This window comes from Furipterus horrens, unplaced genomic scaffold (assembly GCF_987537825.1).
Source record: "Furipterus horrens unplaced genomic scaffold, mFurHor1.1.pri manual_scaffold_9, whole genome shotgun sequence".
In the NCBI taxonomy this organism is placed as follows: domain Eukaryota; kingdom Metazoa; phylum Chordata; class Mammalia; order Chiroptera; family Furipteridae; genus Furipterus; species Furipterus horrens.
The window spans coordinates 47616127-47641874 of NW_028327179.1; the positions used below are offsets into that span (position 1 = coordinate 47616127).

The following is a 25748-nucleotide window of genomic DNA, read 5'->3' on the forward strand; positions in this document are numbered from 1 at the left end:
CTTGCAATGCTGGTTTGGTGGAGATGTATTCTTTCAGTCTTCCTTTGTCTGAGAAACTCCTTATTTCACCTTCTATTTTGAATGAGAGCCTTGCTGGGTAGAGTATTCTTGGTTGTAGGCCTTTGTTTTTCATTGCTTGAAATATTTTTGACCATTCCCTTCTGGCTTGTAATGTTTCTGTTGAGAAATCAGTTGATAGCCTTATCGGAGCTCCCTTGTATGTTATTTGCTGTTTTTCTCTTGCTGCTTTTAGGATTCTCTCTTTGTCTTGGAATGTTGCCATTTTAACTATGATGTGCCTTGGAGTGGGTTTTTGGGCGTTCCTCTTGATTGGAACTCTCAGTGCTTCTTGGACTTGCATAGCTTTTTCTCTCATCAGGTTCGGAAAATTTTCTGTCACTATTTCTCCTATCAGATTTTCAATTCCATGTTTCTTTTCTTCTCCCTCTCGTATTCCGATGATCCTTAAATTATTTTTTCTAGTGCTATCCTGTAATTCCCTTACATCTTGTTCATATTTTTTCAATCGTTTTTCATTTTGCTGTATTGTCTGGGAGTTTTTCTCTACATTATCTTCTAACTCACTAATCCAATCCTCTGCTTCGTTTAGTCTGCTTTTGACTGATTCTACTGTGTTTTTCAGTTCAGAGATTGTATTCTTAAGTGCTTCCTGGTTCTTGTTAACAGTTTCTATGTCTTTTTTTATGCTGATGTAGTTCTCTGCAAGTTCCCTGTAATTTTCTTGGAGCTGCTGGTAACTTCCTTGAAGGTTGTCATAGTTGATTTTAAGGATGTCGAGTATATTGAGCTTCTTTACCACCATTGTTTTGAATTCCATGTCTGACATTTGGGCTATGTCTATTTCATCTTTCTCTCTTTCTGAGGATTCCTCTTTTCTTTTCATTGAGGGGTTATTTTTGCGTCTTACCATGTTGGATTCTTTTTGTTTTTATTTATTTATTTATTTATTTGGGTTTTTTTGGGGGGGTGTAGTCTGCTTTGACTTCCCTCCTTTGTGGTGTAATATTCTTTATTGAAGGTCTGGGAATTTCAGTGGTGCAGTCTCTTTGATATCCTGAGCCTGATGTTCTTGAGTTACCCTTTATGTCGTTTGTTTATGCTGTTCGGTTATATTTCAGATGTTCTTTGATAGGATCTTCCTTCTGGCTAGTTGGTTGAGAGTCACTCTATCCGCTTTGTCTTGAGTTCTTTTGTAAATATGCTGTTAAAGACATAAACACACAGCCCAGGCAGGAGACCCACACCCTCAAAAAGTATCCCCCACTCTATCCTGCTATCGTTAGCCAACTAGCCCGTATTAATATAAATGTAAAGAGATTAGAGCTTTTATACTATAAGAAGAATAGATAAGAGTTGTTTGGGGGGAGGAAAAATATAATTTTTGATAGAGGGGGTGATAGATTAATAATAGTTGAGACTGTGCAAGCCAGTAAGTAATATTTACATTGTATGTTAATAAAAAATAGAAGAAAAGGATAGAAAAATACATAATATAGTAAGAAAGTGGGATTGTATTGTATTTGGATTTATATAGTAATTATATTATATTACTTAGAGTGATAGGGGGGCTAAGCTAGACACACAAACGAATAAACAACGATTGAAGAGAAAGGATGAGAAGGAGAGGTTATATGCAACACGTTAGAGATAAAGTTTGTTATTATTGGAAGAGGAGAAGGAAAAACATCCCCCCCAAAAAAATCCCCAAGAAAATAGAAGAAAGAAAAGAAGAGAGAAAGAGAAGAAAATAAAAAATTTACCACAACCTCCCCCAAAAAAACCCAAAAGGTAAGAAAGAAAGGAACAAAGAAAGATAGAAAAGAAAGAATAAAGAAGAAAGAAAGAAAGAAGAGAGAAAAATAAATTGAAAAAAAATATATATATACCCCCCAAAAACCCCAGGAAGAATAAAGAAAGAAGGAAAGAAAAGAAATAATTAAGAAGAAAGAAAGAACAAGGGAGAAAAAAATTGGGGAAAAAAAAAAAAGCGATGTTTTTACTCCGTTTTAGCCTTGGTGTGTTGCCTTCTTTTTCTGGGTCCGCAGCTAGTCTAGTGTGGCAGGTCAGAGGTTCTTGTTTTTTGCAGGACTGGTGTGCGCCCCCGGTTGCCGCTATGGTGCGCGCCCGCGGTTGCCGGCACGGCGCGCTCCCTTGCTGCCTGATGGAGCCAGTTGAGGTGCCCTTGCGTAAGAGCCCCTGCGCGCTCGGGCAGCCTGAGAGTTTGCCCCACGGTTGGAGCCTATTGTTGCCGGGCCGCGGTGGTTCCCCGTTCGCGCCGAGGTGTCCCTGCACTCGCGGGCGGCCCAAGAGCTTTCCCCGGGATTGGCTCCTGTTGTTGCCGGGCTGTTCGCACCGAGGTGTCCCTGTGCGCGTCCCTGCACTCGTGGGCGGCCCGAGAGCTTTCCCCGGGATTGGCGCCTGTTGTCCCCAGGCTGAGGTGTTTTCGCGCTCGCGCGCCGCCCCGTGCCCTTAGTCCCGCTGAGCCGAGCTCCAGGAGTTGGTCTCTCGCCTCTTAGGGCAGGGCCGGGGACACTTGTGCTCAGTGGAAGTGAGCGTCCGTGAGTCGCTGCCTCCCGCTGTTCCCGTGCTGCAGCCGCCCCGCCTTCCCTCACCTGTCTGGGTGGGCACAAACAGAGCCTGCGCTAGTGGTCTGCTTTCCGGCCTGGGGCCCTGCGTCCACGGGAACTGTCTAGGGGTGTCTGTGCATGGTTCTCTCCCTGTTCAGTGGGCCCTCCCTGTGCCCATAGGGGCAGTGATCTTATGTCCGTTGGGGAGTGTCCGAGGGGCACCTGGACTCACGGCCCCCACGCACCTGGGCCAGTGAGTGAGAGCACTTCCCTATGTGCGCCCCCACGACCCAAGGGTAGGGTTGGGGAGTGGATGAGCACGCCTCTGCGCCTGGGCTCCTCCAGAACGGCCTACCACCCCCAAACTTTCCTCCCCTCTCCACCGTCCACTAGAGAAAAATATAAAGGAGAATTATGTTCTCACTTGCCCGGCAGCACGCTGTCTCCTGTCCTTCAGCGCCAATGCCACTTGGTTGAGTCCCATCTCTGCCAGCGGGCAGAGATCCGCTCCTCCCCTCATTTTTTTAGGTTCTTGTTTCCCCCTTCTATACTGGTTGACTGTTTATTTTTTCCTTAAGTTTTAAATCATTGATATGAGCCTTGGTTTCCTTCCCTTCACCAATGGTTTCATTGTGGATTTTCCTTCATTTCACTTAGTATAGGCTTCATTTCTTCCATCATATTTAATCTTGTCTGTCAAGTCTGTGAGCACCCTTATCACCAGTGTTTTGAACTCTGCATCTGTTAGGTTGCTTATCTCCTTGTCGCTTAGTTCTTCCACGGAAACCTTGATCTGCTCCGTCCTTTGAGCCATACTTCTCTGTCTCCTCAACTTGACAGCCTCCTGTATTTGGCTTTCTGTCTTGGGTAGGGCTGTCACACCTGTTATATTGTAAGGGGTGGAGCCTTAGGTATTCATCAGTTTGTTGGTGACCCGTTTCCCCACATTGTGGCACTGTATGTGGGGCAGGGGACTGAGAGGGAGTAATGCCACCTGCTCAGCCCTCGCCCCTTTTCCACTAAACACTCAGACTCTGCTGGGGGACCTGCAGCTCCTTCCACTGCCCCAACCCTGACTGGTTTTCACAGTCAGAAGTAACGAGGCTTTATTTTCCCCTGGCAGTGGAATCATGAGCTCCCCAATCTGGTCTGGGGCTGGGATAGTGCCTCAGGTTTCCTTCCAGACTTTTTAAATGTGTGACTGCGCTTTCCACTGGCCGGGCCCAGCCTCTCCACTGCCACCGCTGCCGGTGCTGGTGCTGCTGCCGCTGGTGCAGGTGCTGCTGCTACAGGTGCCACCAGTTCCACTAGTTTCACTGCCACTGCCACCGCCTGGGTGCTGCCTTTCCCTCCACCGGTGTCGTTGCCCCAGTGCCATCAGTGCAATCACTGGTGTTGTTGCTTTGGTGCTGCTGAAGCTGCCACCAGTGTCACCACCACGGTGCTGCTGCCACAACTACATTACACCACTTCCTCTCCAATCCAGCTCTGCCCCTCCTGCCTGTCTGGATGAGTGTTTCTTCTTTATTTCTTTGTTTGACTTCCCTTCAGTTTGATTTCTGGAATTTCTGATTTTTTTCTAGTAGTTTTTGAACTAGATATATTCCTTCTTAGTTGTGAAGGGAGACACAGCATGTCTACTTACGCCTCCATCTTGGCCAAAAGTCAAAAACCCACTTCTTTTTTTATCATCACTTGAAGACATGCTTGTTGACTAGAGAGAGGGAAAGAGAAGGAGAAAGGGAGGGAGAGCAACATCAATCGATCACCTCTCATGTATACCCCAACCAGGGAGTAAACCCGCAACCTAGGCATGTACCCTGACCAGGAATAGAAGCTGTGGATTTTCAGTTTATGGGACGATGCTGCAACCAACTGTGTCATTCTGGCCAGGGCCCTACCACTACTTCTTTTCACCACATCAAATAGATTACTCTCATGTTTAAGTTAGCACTGCAAAAGCTTGCATCTTTATTTGACAGCTTTCTTTTCTAGGTAGAAAAGGGCCCCTGAATGTCCAAAACATTACTGAGTATCCATTTCTTTGTGTACCAGTATCTACTAAGATAATCTTGTACATTTTCTACTCAAGCTTGATAAGATAAATTAAGAAGTAAATTTATTTGAAATTTCCTGTGCAATTATACTTTTAATCAAGAACAGTCCATGAAATCATGGTCAATAATTTTTAAATGCATTATAATATTGTAGTGATGAAATGCTCAGGCTGAATTCACATAATAACATGAATTAAATGTCAATACTATAAAATACAGCTCAGCTAGTTCTTTCTACTGTCAAAATAGTAAAGCTCCTATCTGCCCATGAATAAAGTCCTCACAGCCTGTATTTCCATGAAAGCAAATGGATCTGTGCTTTTCTATGTAAGCCCTCTCTGAAGATGACAGACCATAAATAAACAACATTTTCTATTTTCAACTTTAGGCTGCATAGTTTGTTTTGTTTGATTGTTTATTTTCCTTACTGAGTGAAATGATATTCTCTGGTAAAGAGAAGAAAATTTGTGTCTTGATACACAGAAAGGGCCTGGGAGGATACACTCTCAACTTTATGTAGAGAAATAGGACTATGATTAGCTTCTCATTCATTCATTATTTTATGGATTTCATTAAAAACAAGAACATATCCAGAATTTACTTTTATAATTACAACTGCATTTTGAATAAAGGGAAAGAGAGACAACAATATAATAAAGTTTATCAATAAGGAAAATGTCATTTTTTGCATTTTTTATTCTTGCACTGTATCTTTTTCTTCCTTCTTTTTCTTTCATTTTACAAATGTGTTTCTTGTAAAAACTCACAGTCCTTAGGACTCCTTGGGACTAAAGTTATATAACTTTCCAGAAAAATTTAGTTCTATTTTTTGATTTGTAGAATATGTATAGTAAAAATCTAATAAAGATTGAAGGAAAATATTTTAAATGAGTATTAACTATGACCATATTGTGGACTATACACTATATTATTCAACCTAAGGAAACATTGTATGTTTCTTATGTTCTTTGATAATGTCATTACCTCTAAAAAAAAAAAAAAAAGCTAGAGTCTCAATTAAAACTTAGAAGTAGTCCAAATAAAATAATATAAAGTTAAAAGAAATGGTCTCCCCTTCCAGTCCATTTTCCTCTCCAATATCTTACTACTTTGTATGCTTCCTAAAGTGGTCTGCTTTCCTGGCCTTAAAGAATAATTATAAGCTACCCACCAGAATGGGGTTACACCCAACTTTTTATGAATTGACACAATTCATGCCATAACCTGTACAAAACACTGCCTCCCAGGAAAGGAATTAAGCCTCACTCCAGATTTGGAACTCATATTATTTTTTTAAGAGTTTATTTATTTTTAGAGAGAGGGGAAGGGAGGGAGAAAGAGAGGGAGAGAAACATCCATGTGCAAGAGAAACATCAGTCGCTTCTCACACACTTCCATCTGGGGACCTGGCTCGCAACCCAGGCAGGTGCCCTGACTGGAAATCAAACCAGCAACCTTTTGGTTCACAGGATGAGCCACACTAGTCAGGATGGAACTCATAGTATTGAATCTGTATTTTCTAGGATTCAAGATGCAGTAACTCTTAAACATGAACATGGTACTTACTTAGTTTTTCCAACAAAAAGATACACAACAGAAAAAATGGTAAAATAAAATTAAAAGTCACTTTCTTGGAAAAGTCTATACAATAACTCAAACATAATATAAAAGAATATAAATGCAAAAATTATGCATTCTCATTTGGTTTAAAATTTTAACACTATCCAAATGAATTTAGTTTTATATGTCTCTGATTGAATATTAATAAAGTGTGAGTAGAAGTTATCTAATTAATAGTGAGAATTGGTAAAATAGCTTTTTCGATGTTTTAATTTTGAAATTATTTTAGATTTCAAGAAAATTGCAAAAATAGTGCAAAGTATTTTTATATACATTTAGCCTAGCTTTCCCTAATGTTAACAGCTTTTATAAATATAATTATTGAAACCAGGAAATTAATGTTCATACAGACTATTAACTAATATATAAATCTTATTTGAATTTTGCCAATTGTATTACTAATGTCCCTTTTCTGATCTGGTACCAATCCAGAATCCTACAGTGCATTTAGTCTTCCCATCTCCATAGTCTCTTCCACATTATGACATTACTTCGGTCTTTCTATTTTATGACCTTAACCCTATTAAAGAGTACTGACCTGTTAGGTTATAGACTGTCACAGAAGTGGCTCATAACTACCTAAGGGCACAACCCCCACCCATAGGGAATTATTCTGTGGGTGTGTTCTTAACCTGAGGGCAGCCATTACACTGATCTGTGAGGCCAACCACTTGGATCTATTTTGAGAAACTGAACTGAATTAATGAATTCTTGGGAGGGGTTGAGATACAGAATTGGGAAACTGAGAGATCTAAGTAGCAATAACAGTGATTGAGATAAAAAGTAACATAGAGTCAAGTTTGGGATAATAATTACAGGGCATACACAAGATAAGCAACAGAAGTAGCCAGTCACTGAAAGAGAAAGAAATAGAGACACAGAGATAAGGGACATAGCTTAAAAGACAAAGTAAGACAGACAGAAGGGATCTTTCTGAGATATCCTGAGTAAGTGTATTCTAGGTTCTTTACAGTTTTCCTGTAGTTGGGTCCCATTTCCATTAGATATACTGTCCTTGTATTCTATAAGTTTCCCAGTTGCAGCCTGAAAATTGTTTTTTGTGAGTTAGCATAAAGGAATCTCTATTTCCTGTAATGACAGTGGACCTCGTCGTCGGCAGCCGTCCATCTCGAGAGACAATGGTGTAGCTTCTTAAGAGTCTATCTGCACCGCCGAGAATGGCTGTGCAGTCCGACTCGGGAGTGACACGGTATCTGTCTCCTCCCGTGTTGAATCGACATCTTGCGATGTCGCTGGAGTGTCCTCTCCAGTGAAGCTGAAGCTACAGAGCCTGGGCAGGGTGATATGGAGGGTCTGCTGTTGCCCATGCAGCAGACCCCCCCTCTCTTCGCAGCTAAAGGGTCCAAGGGAAAGACGGAGTCGATACAGCTTGGCTTCAGGTGCGCCGCAGGAGTTGCCGGTGTTGACTACAACGTCAAACCACCTTAGGGACTCTGGCTCGGGATTTTCTGTCGGGGTTTACTCCCCTAGCCTTTCCCCTGAAGAGGTATGCCGCAAGGCAGCGGAGGTTTTTTGGAATCAGAGTTTTCCTTCTCTGGACAGTGGACCTAACAAACAAATTAAATTTGGAAAGAACAAGTAAGTACAAAATATAGCATAACAGCTGTAGCAGAATCCAGGCAGAACAGGCTGCCTACTTAATCTTCTTATTCTTTTGCAGTTTTACAAAGTTTATATGACAGATACAAATTAATCTAGACATTTACACAGACTTCTGGAGAAGGGATCACTGAAGGAACATCTATTCACTGAATTTGCTCCATGGTTCCATGGCCTGAAAAAAAACAAAGCAAAACTCAATTAAAACAGTCCTTAATTCAGCAGTAACCTTGCTAAACTTGTTTTTATTTTTCCTTTTGCATAATGTATGTTATTTTTTCATCAGTGTGACCTTAATCATCTGTAAATTTGTCAGGTATTGTTAAACAAAATATTCTAAGTATCCCAGGACCCAAAAGCTCCAAATTACATGCTTGTCTGATTAAGCAAATAGTCTAAAACTGGAAATTATTTTTTTTCATTTGTTCACTTCATTTTTAAAAGAAGCAGTTGGTTTTTTAAAATTAATTCAAGACCAAATAGTTCACTTTTTACAGTGAAAGATGATTCTCAACTTTTCATCATCTAAATATACATATAATCTTAAATATTAAATGTACATATGAGCTTATAATCGTAAAGAGCTTATTTTTTGACTTGTCTTTTTTGGAGTGAAGAAAAATTTGTAGTTTTTTATTATCATTCTAGCCTAAACACTTCTTTGTAAGTCAAGAAAAATGTCATCAAGGGGAATACACACAAACACCCTTGCACATACACATGCAGGTAAACACGTGTATATATACACATGTACACATTTGTATATATGAATATACATACATATAAATACACATACGTATGTAATGACTACACACACCTTTTAAAATATTAGTTGTAGATTTTTATACTCATTTTGCCACATTTACAAATGAAGTAATATATTATGTGTTACTGGTTTTTTATAACATTCATCTATCAATCTTTTACAAATATTTAAAATGAAAAAAGTGGCAGCTCCTTGTAACAAAAAGTTAGAAGTATAGTGTATCATTTTGTCTCAATGTGTGCATTAAGGACCACTAATAGTTTATTTTAAGGTACAAGTGTCATAACATATAATTTCTGGCACAAATTAACAGTTTATTGTATTTTGGAAATATTAAACAAGCATGCACACAAACATAATATATTGATATCTTAAGAAAAAAAAGATTCCCTCTAAATTCTAAAGAATACTTTATGATGGAAAGGAGAAAGGATTATAAATAAATGTTTGCTGTAAATCTGCAAAGATAAAGAATCAGTGAAAACTGTAGTTCCGGGATACATTGCTTATAATTAATAATTTACTCAAAAAAAGAGCAAAAGGTAAGGTATACATGAAGGAATGGTTTACATTATAAAAGATAATTTTAAAAATTGGATCATGAAATGCTTCCATGTAACGATGCCATTAAAAAGTAAGACGAGTATCCATAAAATTAACCATATTAAGGCTCTTATTTCATGTTATTAAATATGATTAATTTGTGTTATATTCATGACATTATATTAAACCTATTTAAATATGAATCCATATATTCAGCCATATTAATAATACATACTCATAAAATTGATTTCTGTGCTCTGTTTATTCTTTTACTTTAGTAAAAGGCACTTCACTGCTTGTAAAAGGCACCCAATAGATATTTGTCAAATGGATTCTTCATTTTAATAGCCAGATTCTCCAGTAGCTTGAAGGATTTGGTGAAAACCATCTGGATAGTTATTCTACTTAATCTTAATTAAGTGTTATTTATGCTGTGTTAAACACAGTGTCTAAATTGATATCTAAACTGGCCAAGAATGCTGGAACCAGAGTATGGGGATTTTAAATTTTGAGTTGTTAGGGTAAAATCAATTAATACTGGGAAATTCATCAGTATATGGACTACAGTAAAGACCCAGTAAAAATGTGCTCTTATTATCATTTTGAGAGAAAAATTTCTTAAGGTATTTGACAATTTGCTGTTATAATTTTATTAGGATTAAACAACTCTAAGAATGAGTAAATGAAGTCATAGCTTAGACTTTATATTAAAAAAAGAAAAACTAGAAAAGTTTCTTCAGTATTTAAGCTAAATGCCAATGATAAAAGCCATAAAGAAAAACAATAATGAACTTACCAAATAAAATTTTAAACTTCTATGTGTTTAAAAAATGTTCAACAAAATTATAATCTAAACAAATTATTAACATATATGCAATATATGTGATAAAGAATTAATATCCTTAATTAGTAAATATACCTTATGAATTAATAAAAATGCACAAAAGAAAAAATAATTGCCCAAGAATGGAAAAATAAAAATGTTCAAACTAGAAATTCAAGAAAAGTAAATTAAAATAGCTATGAGCTGCCATTTAAAAATCAGTTTGATTGATTTTCAAAATAATGGTGCATAATATTTTATCTGCATAGCCAAAATTCAAAAGCTCTAACAACTGCCTTTTGTAACTCATTTGCCAGCAAAATATAACCTGATCTGGACACATTGGCAGTAAACCTGTGCTAACTGATATGAAGTAGTTCTTATTTGTACCTCTTAGTGTGAATCACATAATTTTTGGCTGAATAAATAAATACTCATGTGTTTGATTATAAAGTGCTTCCCCAGACTCCACTTGGAGTGTTATAGATTAGAAAGCATTTGCATCACATTAACTTTCTTAAACTGGAAAAATACTGAGTTCCAAAACCTGTCTCTAAAAGTTTTGGATAAGGAATTGTGGACCTGTGTTTAATTTGATGGTACAGAGAAACAAAGTCACTCAGTGAGATTATAAATTGGTTCTCTTTTGTGATTGTGCAGGCAGTAATCTGTCAGTATATCAAAAGCCATAAAAGGGTGCATGCCCTTTAATCCAAAATTCCACTTCTAGAAATTAATCATTACTACATTACTAGGAAAATAATGAAAGTTTAGGTTAAGTAAATCCAATACAGATGATACATAAAAGGTAAAAATTGGAAAGTTCCAGTATTTAATAATAGAAGACTTCTAGGATTACAAGGCTCTGGCCATACCACAGAGCACTCTGTGCCACTTCAGGTGCTATTGGTCAGCAACATTTATTCATGGTGAAAGATGCCCTTGATATTTTGATAAGTAGAAGTAGGCTATACAAATAATATGCACCATAAAATCTAATTTCTTAAAAATATTATTTGTGTACATATATGTATATATCTGTTTATATGTATACATATACATGAATAATATTCATATATATGAAGAATATTCACCGAAATATTAACAGAGTTTAACTCTGGATGGAGGGATTGCAAGTGATTCTAATTTTTTGTAACTGTATTTTATCTATAGTAAATATGTATTACTACTATAATAATAAAACTTTTAAATATTATTTAAATATATTGTTTAAAGTATGCCAGTATCTTTCTTAGGTTACAAATTCTATATACATAAAATTAATATCTATCAAGAAAATATATTCTTTTCATTTAAGAATTAATAATTATAAAGGCAGTGTGTCATGAAGCAAAGCCTGGTCTTCAAAAGGCCTCTTTTTTGCATAGTAGCATTGATAGCATTGTTGATATTTTTTAATGTGTGTGTATTAAACTTACTGATAGAGAATTGGAAATATGAAACTTAGTGTCAAGGAAAATGTGTTTAGAATTTTAGACTTTGTAAAAAATATGCCCAAAAGAATACTGGCAGTATTCAAAATCTGACCCATGTGGAGAAAACAGCAAGCTAACCATCTTGAGAATTTATAACATCTTTGTTACATTCATCAGGAAAAAAATTGCTATCCTTAGAAATATATTTTGAAAATGACCTTTATCCTGAAACAATCCTTTTAACAATACACATAAATAAGAAAACTATATGTACTTTCAGGAAAGCAGTTTGCCTTCCGTATTGCCTTGAGTGGTGATAACATGGTGACATGCCATCCTACTGTTTGGCGTGAGATAAACATCTACACCCAGCAGTCTGTCTGCAGAGAAGCAAGCTCTATGTTTTAACTGCCAATTTTTAAGTTGGTATTTCTAATAGTTCCTACAATATGTGTCTGAAATTTGGTGCTGACTCTGAATGCTTTATTCCACTTTGGTAGACTATTTCTGTGATCCACGAACAATTAAATTATATTACTTTTTATTAGAAATTGTAATATCTGTTACTTATATACTGAAAGAAATAACTTTTTATTTTTCAGAGCTTCCATATGGCTGGGAAAAAATCGACGATCCCATATATGGCACTTACTATGTTGAGTAAGTCTCTAAGTGTGATATTAACTTATTATTAATATGTCATGAAACTATGTTACTATTTCATTTATTGAGCATGTGTGGCTAACACTCCCTTCATTTCCCTTTCATCTTAGAAGTATCCACAAAGACTCTAGCATCACTAGCTAGCTGATTCTTGTCTCTTCCAGCTGGCTAATTTGTCATTCCTTTCCTTTGACTCAAGATTCTAAAACACCAACTGGAAAAGTGTGTTTCACATTGTCCTCTAAATGAGTGATAACTAAAGATATCAAAGCAAATGTCCTTCATTTTGCCATCAGAATGGTTAGGGGTGTCAAATGAGATATTCTAATAAACCAAATTTCAAAGTCAATTAAATGAAGCAGACATACTTTCCAGTAGAAGGATGAAATAAATTTTAGACTTTTTTTCACTTTTAAGATCCCATTTCAAATCAATAATATTCTTCCTATAGATTGGGTTTCTATATTATTGAAGGTTGCATTGCCTTAATGTGTCTTAGCATAATATGTGTTATCCCCTCATGGATCTCTTTATTTAAAATAAAGCCCCTATTAAGGATTAAATTACATACATATTTTTCTTAGGAAAATTGAGTAATATTCATAATTTTCAAAAGTTAAATATGTAACTTATTTTTCCAGAATCCCCTTTTCTGATATAAAATGTTTCTACTGTCTATTTTGTAATGTTGTTTATGTTATTTGGTGAATTAACAAAGCCTACATTTTCCTTATGGGAAGTGATAATATATTTCCCAAGAAGTGCAGAGATTAGAAAACAAAAGATGTTCATATTATTTATCAAGATCAAACTCTGTTTTCTCCAATCATATTCTGTTTTACAGTAAATCTAGATTATCAAGGGTTACAGACTGATTGACTTATTGCTAAATTTTTTTTGTAACTATATTCAAATAGTTCCTGGGCTTTTCCCTTTCTTTGTGCTGGGGCTGTATGGATGAATAAAACCCTGGTGTTCCCTGCCCTTGAGCATCTTGCTCATCACCACTTGTCTTGAATACTTTAATCCACCATTTTCATTTGGAAAAGCCTCAGTTTTGATACCATAGTGAGCCATTTCCAGGCAAAGTAAATTTACCTCATTTGTCACATACAATCTTCTAACATAGTAGCTAATGTTCTAATGTCACGTGGATCCTCAATAAATGCAAAAAGTAAGATAAATACATGGCGGTATCTCTAATTGCAGAAATAAAGGGAAATCACTTCTAAAGAATTATAAGGCCCCAAGTTCCACTACATTGCTAACCAATTAAAAGATACAAATATTTTAATAATACTGTACCTGTAGTTCCTGGATAAAGTTAGCAGCATTAAATATTTCTGATACGTGATAGCTTGTCTTAATTCACTGAATCATACTGTACTATATGAAAGCTTATTATATCTGAAATCCAAGGTAGTTCCATGTAATGAAAGAAAACCGATATATCTGCCATGCCAGATCTCATCTTTAATATACTTTCTTGTTGAATTCATAGAATAAGAATCCTTTCCTTAGTCCAGATATTGAAAAGCTCCATAAAAAGTCAGATAAATATTTGGGGTCGGGGCAGAGGGCATATGGTTTCTGTCACAATTACCCTATTCAGCCATTGCAGTTTGAAAGCAACCATAAATGTCACTTATGTGAATGGGCATAGCTATGTTTCAATAAAACTTTATTTACAAAAGCAGCCAGCTGGCTGAATTTGACCTTCAGAACATAGTTTGCTGACCCCTCCCTTATTCTAATTCTTCAGATTGTTCTTCTATGTCCTCCTCATCTCCTTTAGAGCTGACTGCAATGTGGGAAACAATATTTAACTCAAACCTTTCTTCTCTGCTCTTAATTATCTACCATAGAAGTGAGACCCACATGTCAGAAAGCAGTACTTCCTACTTTCTTGATCATTGAGGTGTGTGTTCTTCAAGACGTGATGGGTTGCAGTTAATTATAGAACTTGATATTGACTATAACACTAAAAGAAAATTGTCCTCACTATCATTATACTTCAAATGGTTATCCTTTTGTTTGTTTTTATTTACATTATATTTATCTTTCATTTCTCCATTTTTCATGTATTACCACCATAATCAGAAAATTATTTATAATTTAATTAGTCATGTCTTATATTAGATAAGACTGATATTTAATAATTTTAGATTTCAAATAATAGTTAAGCTCACGATACAGGGGAGTCAATAGTTTAATGTCCTTCAAATTGCATCCAGTTCTATTATTTGTCATGGCTTTTATCAATTTCATGATACCATAAGGCACACGAATACCAGTGTTAGTGTTATCAGGCCAAGCAGAAATTGAGATAGATCATTCTAACTTAAAGATAATTTTAAGCAGAATTACATTCCAATATTTCTTGGAAACATCTTTTGGGGAAAAAATCATCAGCATAATTAAAATAGCTCAATTTATTTTATGTAATATAGCACTACTTGAAATGAGGAATATTTTCCATCACAACAAAGACAAGTTGTCCATTTAAATTGGAATATGCCTATTTATATGTTTTAATTGTTCAAAAAATGTGAATCTCATCTCCATGACACTATTATTTTTACAAGGTATATATTTGTTCTGAATAATAGTTTTGTTGTGAAATCTATATGAATAAATATGTGAATATTGTGTTTATTTAACATTTTCAGTCCATAGAGTATTTTTGTTGGAAAAAAATTCACCTAATTTCTTTATAGTTAATTTATACAGAAAAAAATAGTAACTGTCTAGTTTAAGTTGCTATTTCAACTTTTCCATGTAGATATCATAAATATAAAATATAATATACTTAACTTAAGACAGTTTACAATTGAAGTGATAACATTTATATCAATATCTTAAAGAATCATTCATTTTAATTTGCATTCTTAATATTTAATTAATGTAATAAAGCAAGGTGGTCTTTATGATAAATCTGTAATCAAAAAAATGTTGATTCATTGATTCTATTGATGATGATGGGCAGTGGGTTTTCTGCAAAACTATCATTTCTGATGTTTAATTATACATCCACTTATGCAATTGGAGAAATAATATATGAAAAATATTTTACCTCTCCACCCACTGACAAAAAGGCCTGTGCAAGGGTATTAGAAGTCCCGCTTAGCAGTCAGTCAGTCTCTTCAAACAGACCGACAACAGGGAGCAGAAGTTGCAGAGCAGCTCTTTGTCATCCACAGGGCATGTCCGATTGAAATCAGTCCGGGCCTCTGGCACAGTTGCACAAACACTCCTTTTCCTGTCAGCCACAGACAAGCAGATAGGAATCCTAGCAATCGATAGCAGGAAAGTGTGTCTACAACTTGCAACTGAAAAACCTAGACCAAATCATTTTTTACCACTATTACTGACTTTACCGTTTAAAGTTACAGGTTTAAAATATTTTAAAAGGCAGAAAAATTATCATCATCATTATATCACCAGAATAGTTAACATTTACTGAATACTTAGTATGTGCCATGAACTAGGCTAGTGCTCAACTGTCTTTCCCACATTTATAATCCTTTCTACAGTGATAGGGAGGTAAAGGGTCCTAAGTTTATACTGAGGAAATGGCTGAAGAAGTTAGAGAACTTACCCAGTATCCCACAGTATAGATAGGAATGGTCACATTTTGCACCCAGACAATCTGACTGTACAGCCCAGATTCCAAACTCTGCCGAAAATACCTTTCATAAATTTAGTGTTCATAATCCATAATGGTCCAAAGAAGCCTCAGACTCATTACTGGAAAAGACTGAGGGGTCACTAGAGAAAGTCCCCTCTATACAGTGGCTCCCTCTATACAGTGTCATAGCAGGTATCCAACAGTGGGCAGTTGTGCTTGCACAGCCTGTGAGACTGGCTTCTGACTCAAGCATTTTGAGGCCCCAGCTCCTCTGCCCACTATGTCAGAGGGCCCTCAACAGCATGGCCACTGGGAGCAAGCCTTGCAAGATTGGGAAGAGGAGGATTCCATGTCATGTAGACCTTAACATAGAAATGTCAACACTGGTTGGGCCCTACTTATCTATTTCATTTACGTCTTCTGTTATTTCATTTACAGACAGAGCAGATGGACCAAGTTTCTACTCTATGTAGCAGCAGAGAGAAGTTAGCCCAATTTTTCCTGACACCAAATCCATGATTGTACAGAACTTAGCAACATCTTAAAATGTCCTAAGTTGCTAACTAGAAATGTAACTGTCACTGCTTCTAAAGAAAGAGAACAATTGTTAATGAAAAAGGTGCAAAATGTAGAGTTGAACAGCTGTGACTTGTACAAATGTGGTTTTTTCTACCTCTTTTGTTAAATTATGTCTGCTGAGTACATTTTGGTTTCAATGGCAGCTACACAATTTGCTTAACTAGCTAGTCCAGAAGACACAATTTCCTGAAGCAGCTTTCATACAGAGCTGCCTCCTCTGGCACAGACGGAGAAGAAAACCATATAACTACAGTTAAAATGACAGTGGAGACTGGCAGATGTGATTTCATGTAAAAGTTTTACAAGTTTTTCATGTGATGTCACACATCTGCTACTATAAAACATATTTGTGTGCAATTCCAGAAAGTATGAAAGACACTGCAAAATATCTTTAATGTAACATTAAGTGTAAAAGGAAACTATGTTCATTTCCTGATTAATAGTGAGCATCTGTCATGATGCAGCAGGTTTTAAAGTGGTTACAGAAGATTTTTAACTCAATATCATACCTTAAGAATGTTTCCCTTTGTCATGTCTTTGAGAGGTTTTCTACATTTTCCAAGAAAAATACTTGCTGATTTTATAATTTAAGTCAGGATGACTCTAAATATTTCCAACTAGAAATAAACAATATGATTGCGGGAGAGGGGGTGGGTTGGGTGGGGGAGAGAAATTGGGGGAAAAGGGGACAACTGTAATTGAAAAACCAAAAATAAAAAAATAAAATAAATAAAAAAGAAATAAACAGAAAGAGATAGCCTTTGAAAATCTTGCTTGTTCTTTGATAATTTTTTTCCCATACTGAAATTAATTTTTCAAACTTTAAGTTTTTTTCTTCAAACTTCAAAAGCTCACAGCCTTATTTTTAAAATACTATTTAAGCAACTATTTAGCAAAGAAAATCTTTCCCTGAAATATCTCCAAAGATTTATATCATAGGAGATGCTAAACTGAAGTGGCATTGTTGGTAAAGTTGCTCAGTGTCTTTTTATGCTACAGTGAGCTCCAAGTCCTCTAAACAGCGTTTGCTCATTATCAGTTATTATCACTTAATGTCCAGGAGTATGGGCTGTAGTTTCATAGTCTGCCAGCCCCCCAGCTTCCCAGCTGCAAGATCCTGAGTGACTGAGAAGGAGCAGGAAGTTAAGGGAGAAGGGATATTAGGTGCTAAGTAGTATTCTAAGTGCTTTACATATACTAGCTCATTTAATCCTCACATAAAAATCTGTGAGGTTTGTATCATTATCATCATTTTATAGCTAAGTAACTGAGGAGCAGATATTTTTCTAAGTTTTAAATGATGGAGGTAGAATTTGGACCTAGGCAGTCTCATCCCACAGGCACTTAGCTCAGGTGTGCAGTTAGTGCTTAAATAAATGTCAGTTATTTTTATCTTGCCCCAATAACATGGATAAGACCTTTTCTTATGGTGTGACTGCTTTTCCAGCTCTTTCGTGATTATAGGAAACCCCCCAAAAGGAACAATTCTAAGAAAAATATTTGATTTATAAGAAACATTTATTGAATCTCATGTTCATAGCGTGCCACATTGACTAAAGAATAGTGTTTCTTTAGAATTAATGATAATTCCATAAGCCCAATGCAAATGGTAAAGCAAGGACTGCAGAGTGCATTGTTTCCATGGCGACCATAGCAGGGAGGTTTCAGGGTAATTCCTAAGGAAGTTATTTTTGTCAAAATTGTCTATAGTACATGTCCTCTAATGTACCTGGGGATTTGTGGTGATAGTAATAGATATAGTAATGTGTCAGGCACTATTTTAACTTTTGCTTTCACCTCCATCACCCCAGGTGACAACCACCAAAGCTGTCTGATGCCAGATACATCTGGGAAAGAACTTTCAATAGAGTAGCTGTGTTTTATATTAATATAAAATGTTTATAGTTTACAAAGCATTTTCTCATATTTATTAAATACAACTCAGTTAACTTCACAGTCGAACAAAGGGAATGTGTCAAAATAAATAGGGGGTACTTTATCTCTAACTGAACTACAATTAGCTCTTTTTTGCTGAATCATTAAACGTACATTATTACCTACTTACAGCTGACCCAGGCTAATTTCATTTTGTGGCATCCTTCCTTGAAAACAAGCAATCAGGCTTCATAAGTGAGAGATCTCATAGCTCCACACACATGTTCTTTATACTACATTTGCATTCTGACAGTTTGTAATTGCAAGAAATCTTCTGGTTCCAAATAAAGAATGTATTGGGCACCCAGGAGTTTAAATTTGTTTAATTTCAGATGCACTTTTACAAATAAAAGTGGAGTATTCATCTTGACATCAGAGTTACATAAAAATTTTTTTCAAACTAATTTTTACAATTTTACTTAATCATTTTCTTTGTCTTGAAATCAGTAATAAAAGACATAAATTATTACTCCAGCATCAACTTTTTGTGAGAATAAATTTGTGTGAAAAGATGAATGTAACATAAACACTGACATTTTTTGTTTGTTTGTCTTTAAGCATATTTTGTGAATCTAATTAAATCAGGCTCTTTTTAAGTTCCACACAGGCAAACAACACAGGAGCACACCATGTAGCACAGTTGAGGGGAACTTGTTGGCAGAGACAGCAATGGGAGGGCTGCAGTCCTTGAGACCTTACCCAGAGAAGAGAGAGCAGTGTGGTCAGAATCACAGGCATCATGCTGTGTGTCCCAATGAAAGGCCATGCTCCCTCCTTCTACTCCTCTTCCTTTCCAGGGCCATTCATGCTTGAAATGACCTTGTCAAAGCAGGGAGGGCATTTGCACTCTGGAAACTGTTGCTTAAGGTGGTTTCAGACAACCTTTGGAGCTGGCTGTGACCTGTGTAGGGAGTATGGTTCCTGTACTGAGAGGACCTAGATAGAGCCCAGTGGGAAGTGCTGCCCCTCCTGGAGAAGGGGTCCCCCATCCCATGTAACTCATTGCTAGGCAAACCAGAGAAAACTGTCACCATTTATCACTGGACAATTCAGTTTGCCTCTTGCCCAGACTACCAAGACTATGATATATAACAGGCAGATTATTGTGATTATTCTATAATTTGTGAGATAGCTTATATATCTTCTTCATTCTCCTTCTGAATTAAATATGTCATGTTTCTTGTGTGTGAACTACAGATTGTCTCATGTTACCAATCAGTATCATCACTTACTTTGGAGTCATATGTTAGACTGAGACTAAGTTCTAAAGTTAGCATAGAAAACGGAAATTATATAAAGTCAAAATTATCCTAACAATCCCTTAAGAGTGTATAGTGTTGGAGATTAGCACACTGAAAAACACAGCCATTTATTTTCCTTTGTTGTTAGAAAAAATTCTTTCTGGAATTAAAGTACTTGCCAAGCGTTTAGGTCTTTTTGATCTTTGATACATATCTGAAATCACATTTCAAAGATATGGAAAAGCATAAAAGTGTATTTACTATCTACAGATATGAGACTAATGTTAAGATTATCATTTAAAGGACAGAAAAATAAAGGTAAGCTTATAGACAAAAGGTCACTGTAAGAACTACTGTATTTTTCACCACTATCAAAGCTGAATATATTTGAAGGGATATTGTTTTCCTACTTTTTCTATTGTGTAATACAAAGTGATATTATTAAATATTATTTAGTACTAGTGTTTAACAGATGACTTCATATTTAACTAGATGAAGTTTTATTACAATAGGCTCAGCTAACTGTGTAATAAAAATGGATGAATCACAAAAAAATTTTTTATCGAATTTCACATTTAATTTTAATGAAGCTAAGTAAGGTGAACTTTAAAATTGTCAAGAAAAAAATATTCTGTTCTGTGACTTAAAAGGTTGACAGATCTACTACAGGCAAAACCAATAAAATTAGTTTTGCATTAATTTAGTCCAGAAGAAACTCATTGTTAGAAGTTTGGTTTCTAAAAGCTTATTAAGCACTACTCATTGAGTCTGTCATTATGTAAAGATCTTAGTTTCAATTTTCATTAAGCACAACACTCATATATGGAGGACGACCAAGTCCCCTCATTCTATTCTTACATCACTTCAGTTTTAATCAAGCATCAAAAAAACACATTAATGTAGATAGAGAAAATGATGGACAAGATCAGATAAAATGACTGTCTTTCTATTTTCTGTAATAGTACTTAGTAATTTAGTTTGGAGCATTGACTTAATATTTAAATGCTTAGTAACTATTAGTCAACCCCAAAAAATAATAGCTACCATCTATTAAGCACTTGGTATGTAGCAGGCATTTTACATGATCCATTTAATCATCACCACAATGCTTTACATTACATACTATTATACCTGTCTTATAGACAGAGAAACTTAAACTTGGGGAAGCCAGGCCATCAAGCTAGCTGGTAGGAGGTAGCAATAGAGTTGCAGCCCAGGATAGGAGTTCAGAGACTTTATGCTGCCCATATTTAAATTATAATCAACTCCCAGACTCTACATATAAAAAATAATGATAAAATCAACTTTAATTTATACATTGCTTTAAATTGAACACTTTCGCATATTGGATCTGTATGCTCTTCAAAACAGCCCTCTGAAGAGAATAAGGTATTTATAGATGAGGCAGTTGCAGTTGAGAGATATTAGGGGAATTTCACAAAGGCAGTGCGTGGTGGACTCCTCAAATGTAGCTGAAATCCTAAATGCTGGTTTGGTTTTAAAAATGGAAGAGAAGGTCAACTCAGACTCACGGTAAGTAGCTTTCACTTTGGTAACACCCAAGAAGAGGTACATGAGAGGTGGAGGGTACCAGAGAGTGCAGGCAGCTCCCCTCGCCTCAGTTGGTCCCCAGGACCTAATCTCCCACTTACAGGTGACCCTTACATGAGTGCCAGGGGAAGAGTTTCCACCAGCACTTGAGGTTCTGCTTTGTTATCATATAAGGAATTTCTTGCTAAATAATTATGTACTATGTTTCCACTTTATTGCATCGGCGACCCTCAGCTAGACCTAAAATGTCCTTTTCAAAGTTTGAGACAAGACATGCGTAGTTGTATTATTGACTAGCCACATTCTCACTCACATACAGCTTTAAACATATTCATAAATATTAGTTCAGAATCATCTTATCATTATCATAATTGCCAAAGGCATGGCCCAGGTTCAACTTTCAGTGTTGGCAAGGGCAGAATACAAGAAAATTAAAGTTAGGACAAGCCCTAAGGGAAGCTGAAAGGCAACCTTTGGAGGAGACCCTTCTAGCTTGAAAACCATGTTACCTTAAGCCAGGTCTCCTGGCTAGTCATTCATATTCTCATTACCATTTCATTTTTCAATTTCTACAAAATGCAGAACATACCCACACTTACGTTTTCTTGTGAAACATGGTCAGTTCCTTTTTCTATGGACATAATCATTGGGTTCTTTTTAAATAATTATTTAATAACCAAAAAGATGTGCTATATTTTCACATTTTTGTCTTCAAAAATCAACAGGTTATTTATAATGATGTAAAACTTTCCAGTTTTACAATGAACACTGATTTTAAAAAATGAGAATCACCTGTCCCAAGTATATGACAAATTACCAAACATACCTCATGCCTGCATGTATATAAGTAATATCACTTGAAAAGTAAGTGTATCTTTGTGTCAAACCACATAAATCAAACTTGTTGGATTTGGCACTACACAGAGCTGGATTTAATTCACGCATCTGCACCTTATAGTGAGATCTGCAGAAAATTGTTTATACTCTCTGAGGAGCAGATGAATTAAAAGCATGAAACCTTTTAAGCTGAGGCACACAGTACTTGCTCGATGAATATTAGTTCCCATCCCTACCACCACTATTCTCCTTTTATTTGCTCCTTTGTTTCCAAGACCAACATTCATTCTTCAGTTTCTTCCCACAAATTGTAAATCTATTAAATAGAATTTAAATCTTAAAAATCTCTATAACTAAAAGTTTGCAAAATGGTATATTCTTCTGAAATATACAACATTGTACCTTACATCTTCTTCATGTAGAAATTTAGAATGAAAAATACAAAGTCAGCCAATGTGAGAGCCTAAGTTAACCAATTTTGCATGTGTATTATGGAAAGGAACAAACGTTATGTGAAAACACCCCCTGCCCCATTACAGTTAAATGAAACTGTCATTTAGACCAGCAACTTTCAACCTTTTTCCTTCATGGCACACATAAACTAATTACTGAAATTCTGCAGCACACCAGAAAACATATTATATTTTTTTGCCAATCTGACAAAAAAAAATAGGTATAATTTTGATTCACTCATTCTGGGCGGCTATTGTTGTGTTGGCCATTGTCATTTTTTTATTTGACAATCTAAGAGAAAAGAGGCCAGTGCCCCTGATTAAATAGTCAGGTATCACATGTTTTAAAAATTCTTGCAGCACACTGGTTGAAAATCGCTGATCTAGACTGTATGAAACTTTGCTCTTTCAGCAATGGCATAATTTTAGACATAGCGTATTAATTGTATAAAATTCTACAATACTTGTTCCTCAAAAAGTGATCTATTGAAAACAACAAGTGCCCTTGCCAGGTGGCTCAGTTTGTAGGAATGTTGTCCCATACACCAAAGAGGCTGCAGGTTTGATTCCACATCAGGGTGTATACCTAGGTTTCATGTTCAATCCCCAGTCAGAGCATGTATGGGAGGTGATCAATGTTTCTGTCTCTCATCAATGTGTCTCTCTCTCTCTCTCTTTCTATCTCTGTCTCTCCTCCACCCTCTCTCTATAGATACATACATAGATACATACAACAATGAAGTAACTTATTACCACCTATCTTTGCTCTTGATTTTGCTGAACCCTTATACTCTGTTCCCATGTCTTTTTTCCATGACTGTCTTCCCTGGTACCTTATCTTTTTTAAATGAGAGCCTCCTGCTCAAACTCAGGCCCATGGCTACTGATTAGTAGCAAGGTATTGAAAGGCTGTGTGCAGATTCTACATATCCAGGCAGTAGATCCTTTTAGACTCATCTAAAGTATTTTTTTAATTTTGGTTTTCTAATATCTCCTGCATTTCTTTTTAGCATATAAAAGGAATAACTATGTATTTGATTTCCTCTTGGTATGGTCAGTAATAAAGACACAGTAGTCAAGAATAATACTTTAAAAAATCTTTTTCTCACTCTGATTATTGGACTTGGAAACCTGGGGAGTTTGGGTATTATACAGAATTGTAATTATTTTCATGTCCTGTTGACTCAGAATCTGCTACAGTCTTGTCCATCTCCCTTCATTAGCACTCTTTCCCTGACTCCTTCCTTCCCAGATAATCTCTGTATTCATGATTGTCCCTGTTCTGAATGTCCTCGGTAATTTTTAAATTTTCTTTGGAGTCAGACTGCAAAGTATTTCTGTGTCCATGGCTGTATATGTCTATCATTACATATGAGTGATATGTATGCACAACTATATAATACTTAACCATATTTTTGGAGTTCCATGGATTTAGGCTTCATATTTTAACCACTCATAAATAATTTATTAAGGAATAGCAATCCAGTTAACATGGTGTATAGTATAGGTCAGACTATTCTCACCCGTTCCAGAACACTGTGATGTCTAGTTCCCTGGAAAATGTGGCTCCCTATCATCAGTCATAAAGCATCTCTTATTTAGCCTCATAGCCCCCAGGTAAAAGCAATAATTGGTACATTGTACAGAGTTGGTAAATGATGCTGAAATGACTGAGAGTTCTAGGGAGCACCACAACTTTCCTTCGAGCTTGATATGGTGAAGTTCATCCTTATAATCAGGAACAAAGTACATCCTCCCGGATGGAAACTTTCAAAGCTATGGTTGTCCATTAAACTAAAATCATAATGCAAGTAGGGTGACTTTGAATGTGAGAAAGCCTCACACCATGATTTGGAAGTATCCTTCCAGTATTGTAGCTTTAATCCTCTTCCCCTCGCCGCCTCCTCCCACACCACCACGCGCAGGCAGTCTCTCATGCATGTGTGTTCACAAGCCCTATACTCTGGCTAAGCAGAACTGAATGTTCCTAAGCACCCTTGTATTCACTACTCTCTTCCTAAAATAGTCCCTTCTCTACCTGTCAAAATATATCCATCCTTCTAGAATCTACTCATGTGTCACTTCATTTGTGAGGCTTTATTCAAACCATCAGACTGAGTTGTCTTTTCTTCCTTTGAGTATTCACTTTGTACATACAAACTTCAGGAGTTTTTACTTTGCATTATACTTTTCTGGCCACTTGTAGAATAACCAGCTCATTCCAATTTACCCGGGACTGTCCAGGTTGTAAACTGAAAGGTCCACCCATGACCTGGGAAACCCTTTAGTTCCAGGCTAACCGAGGTGGTTGGTCACCCAACTTGTGTGTCTCATATTGCAGTATGGGCCCCCTTGGTGAAGGGGTAGTGTCATATTCATCTTTGTATCCCCAGTGCCTAGTACACTGATAAATTAATGAATTTGTATTTGAGATTTAAAAGACTTAAGCCATTTAGTCAGGGTTGGCAAACCCCAGTGAAAGAGCATTTATTAGCCTTGTCTCTTAGTACAGAAAGACCTTGAAATAGTGGTGTCTTTTAGTTTCCCTCCAGATAAGCTCTATTCTACTTCTAAGCTGATAACTCACTACTTCCGCTCAATTTAGAAGAAGCAGAAGTTTAGAAGTATCTTTGATAATAACAACCTTCTCCTGTGCCCAGAAATAAAATTTGGGAGAGAAATTTTATGAGCATCAGAAGGGATGGATAGAAAACATTTTTAAGTGCATGCTCTGAAATTTTTTTGGATAAGTGTATGTATCTTAGGGGTCCCGAGGCCTTCATGAAATGATTGACAATGCACGTTGCCATTTCTGCTGGGAGTAAAATATCAAGTTTAGTATGTAATTGGTAAATAGTAATGGCTAAGTGATGAATCTCCCTTATACATAAGACACACATAAAATACACATTACAGGTTATGTCTTATCTAATAACTTAGCACTACTACTAGGGGAGAGGAGGGCAGAGAGCTCATTTATTTGAAAATACAACCACATTTGGAAAGTTCAGCTTCATGAAGAGTGGAAGACAGACTTCTTAGCTGTGAGAGTTTCAGCACCAATATATGGATACTCTTCTCAGTCAGCTGTGAGTCTCCTCCCACCTTGACACTGTATCCCCAGATCAGACACCCCCCTGTTCAGGAAGAGCAGGAGAAAATAACATAGGAATGATGTCCACACACATTTCCCTCAGGTATAGTAGGGAACAATGAATGGACATTCATAGAAAGAAAATTATCGCTTAACTAGTATAATTCGGGAGAAATCTTTCAAGAGGCAGGATTCAATCCTGTTTTGTTTTGTTTTGCTTTTTAATGCTCCAAGTAAAATAGATTTAATCTTCCACTTATGCAAAGTTCATATTTTGAAGTATATTTAAAATGTTAGTCATCAGTACTTTTAAGA

The 25748-nt window shown here is 36.3% G+C and overlaps 1 protein-coding gene across 1 annotated transcript in view; it reads left to right on the forward strand.

Moving 5' to 3' along the window:
* Positions 1-25748, forward strand: part of MAGI2 (membrane associated guanylate kinase, WW and PDZ domain containing 2) — a 1613703-nt gene that overhangs the window by 1256834 nt on the left and 331121 nt on the right. The window contains exon 7 of the mRNA XM_090287299.1: positions 12056-12113. Within this exon, the coding sequence (XP_090143425.1) occupies positions 12056-12113 (58 nt within the window). The remainder of the gene's footprint in view (positions 1-12055; positions 12114-25748) is intronic.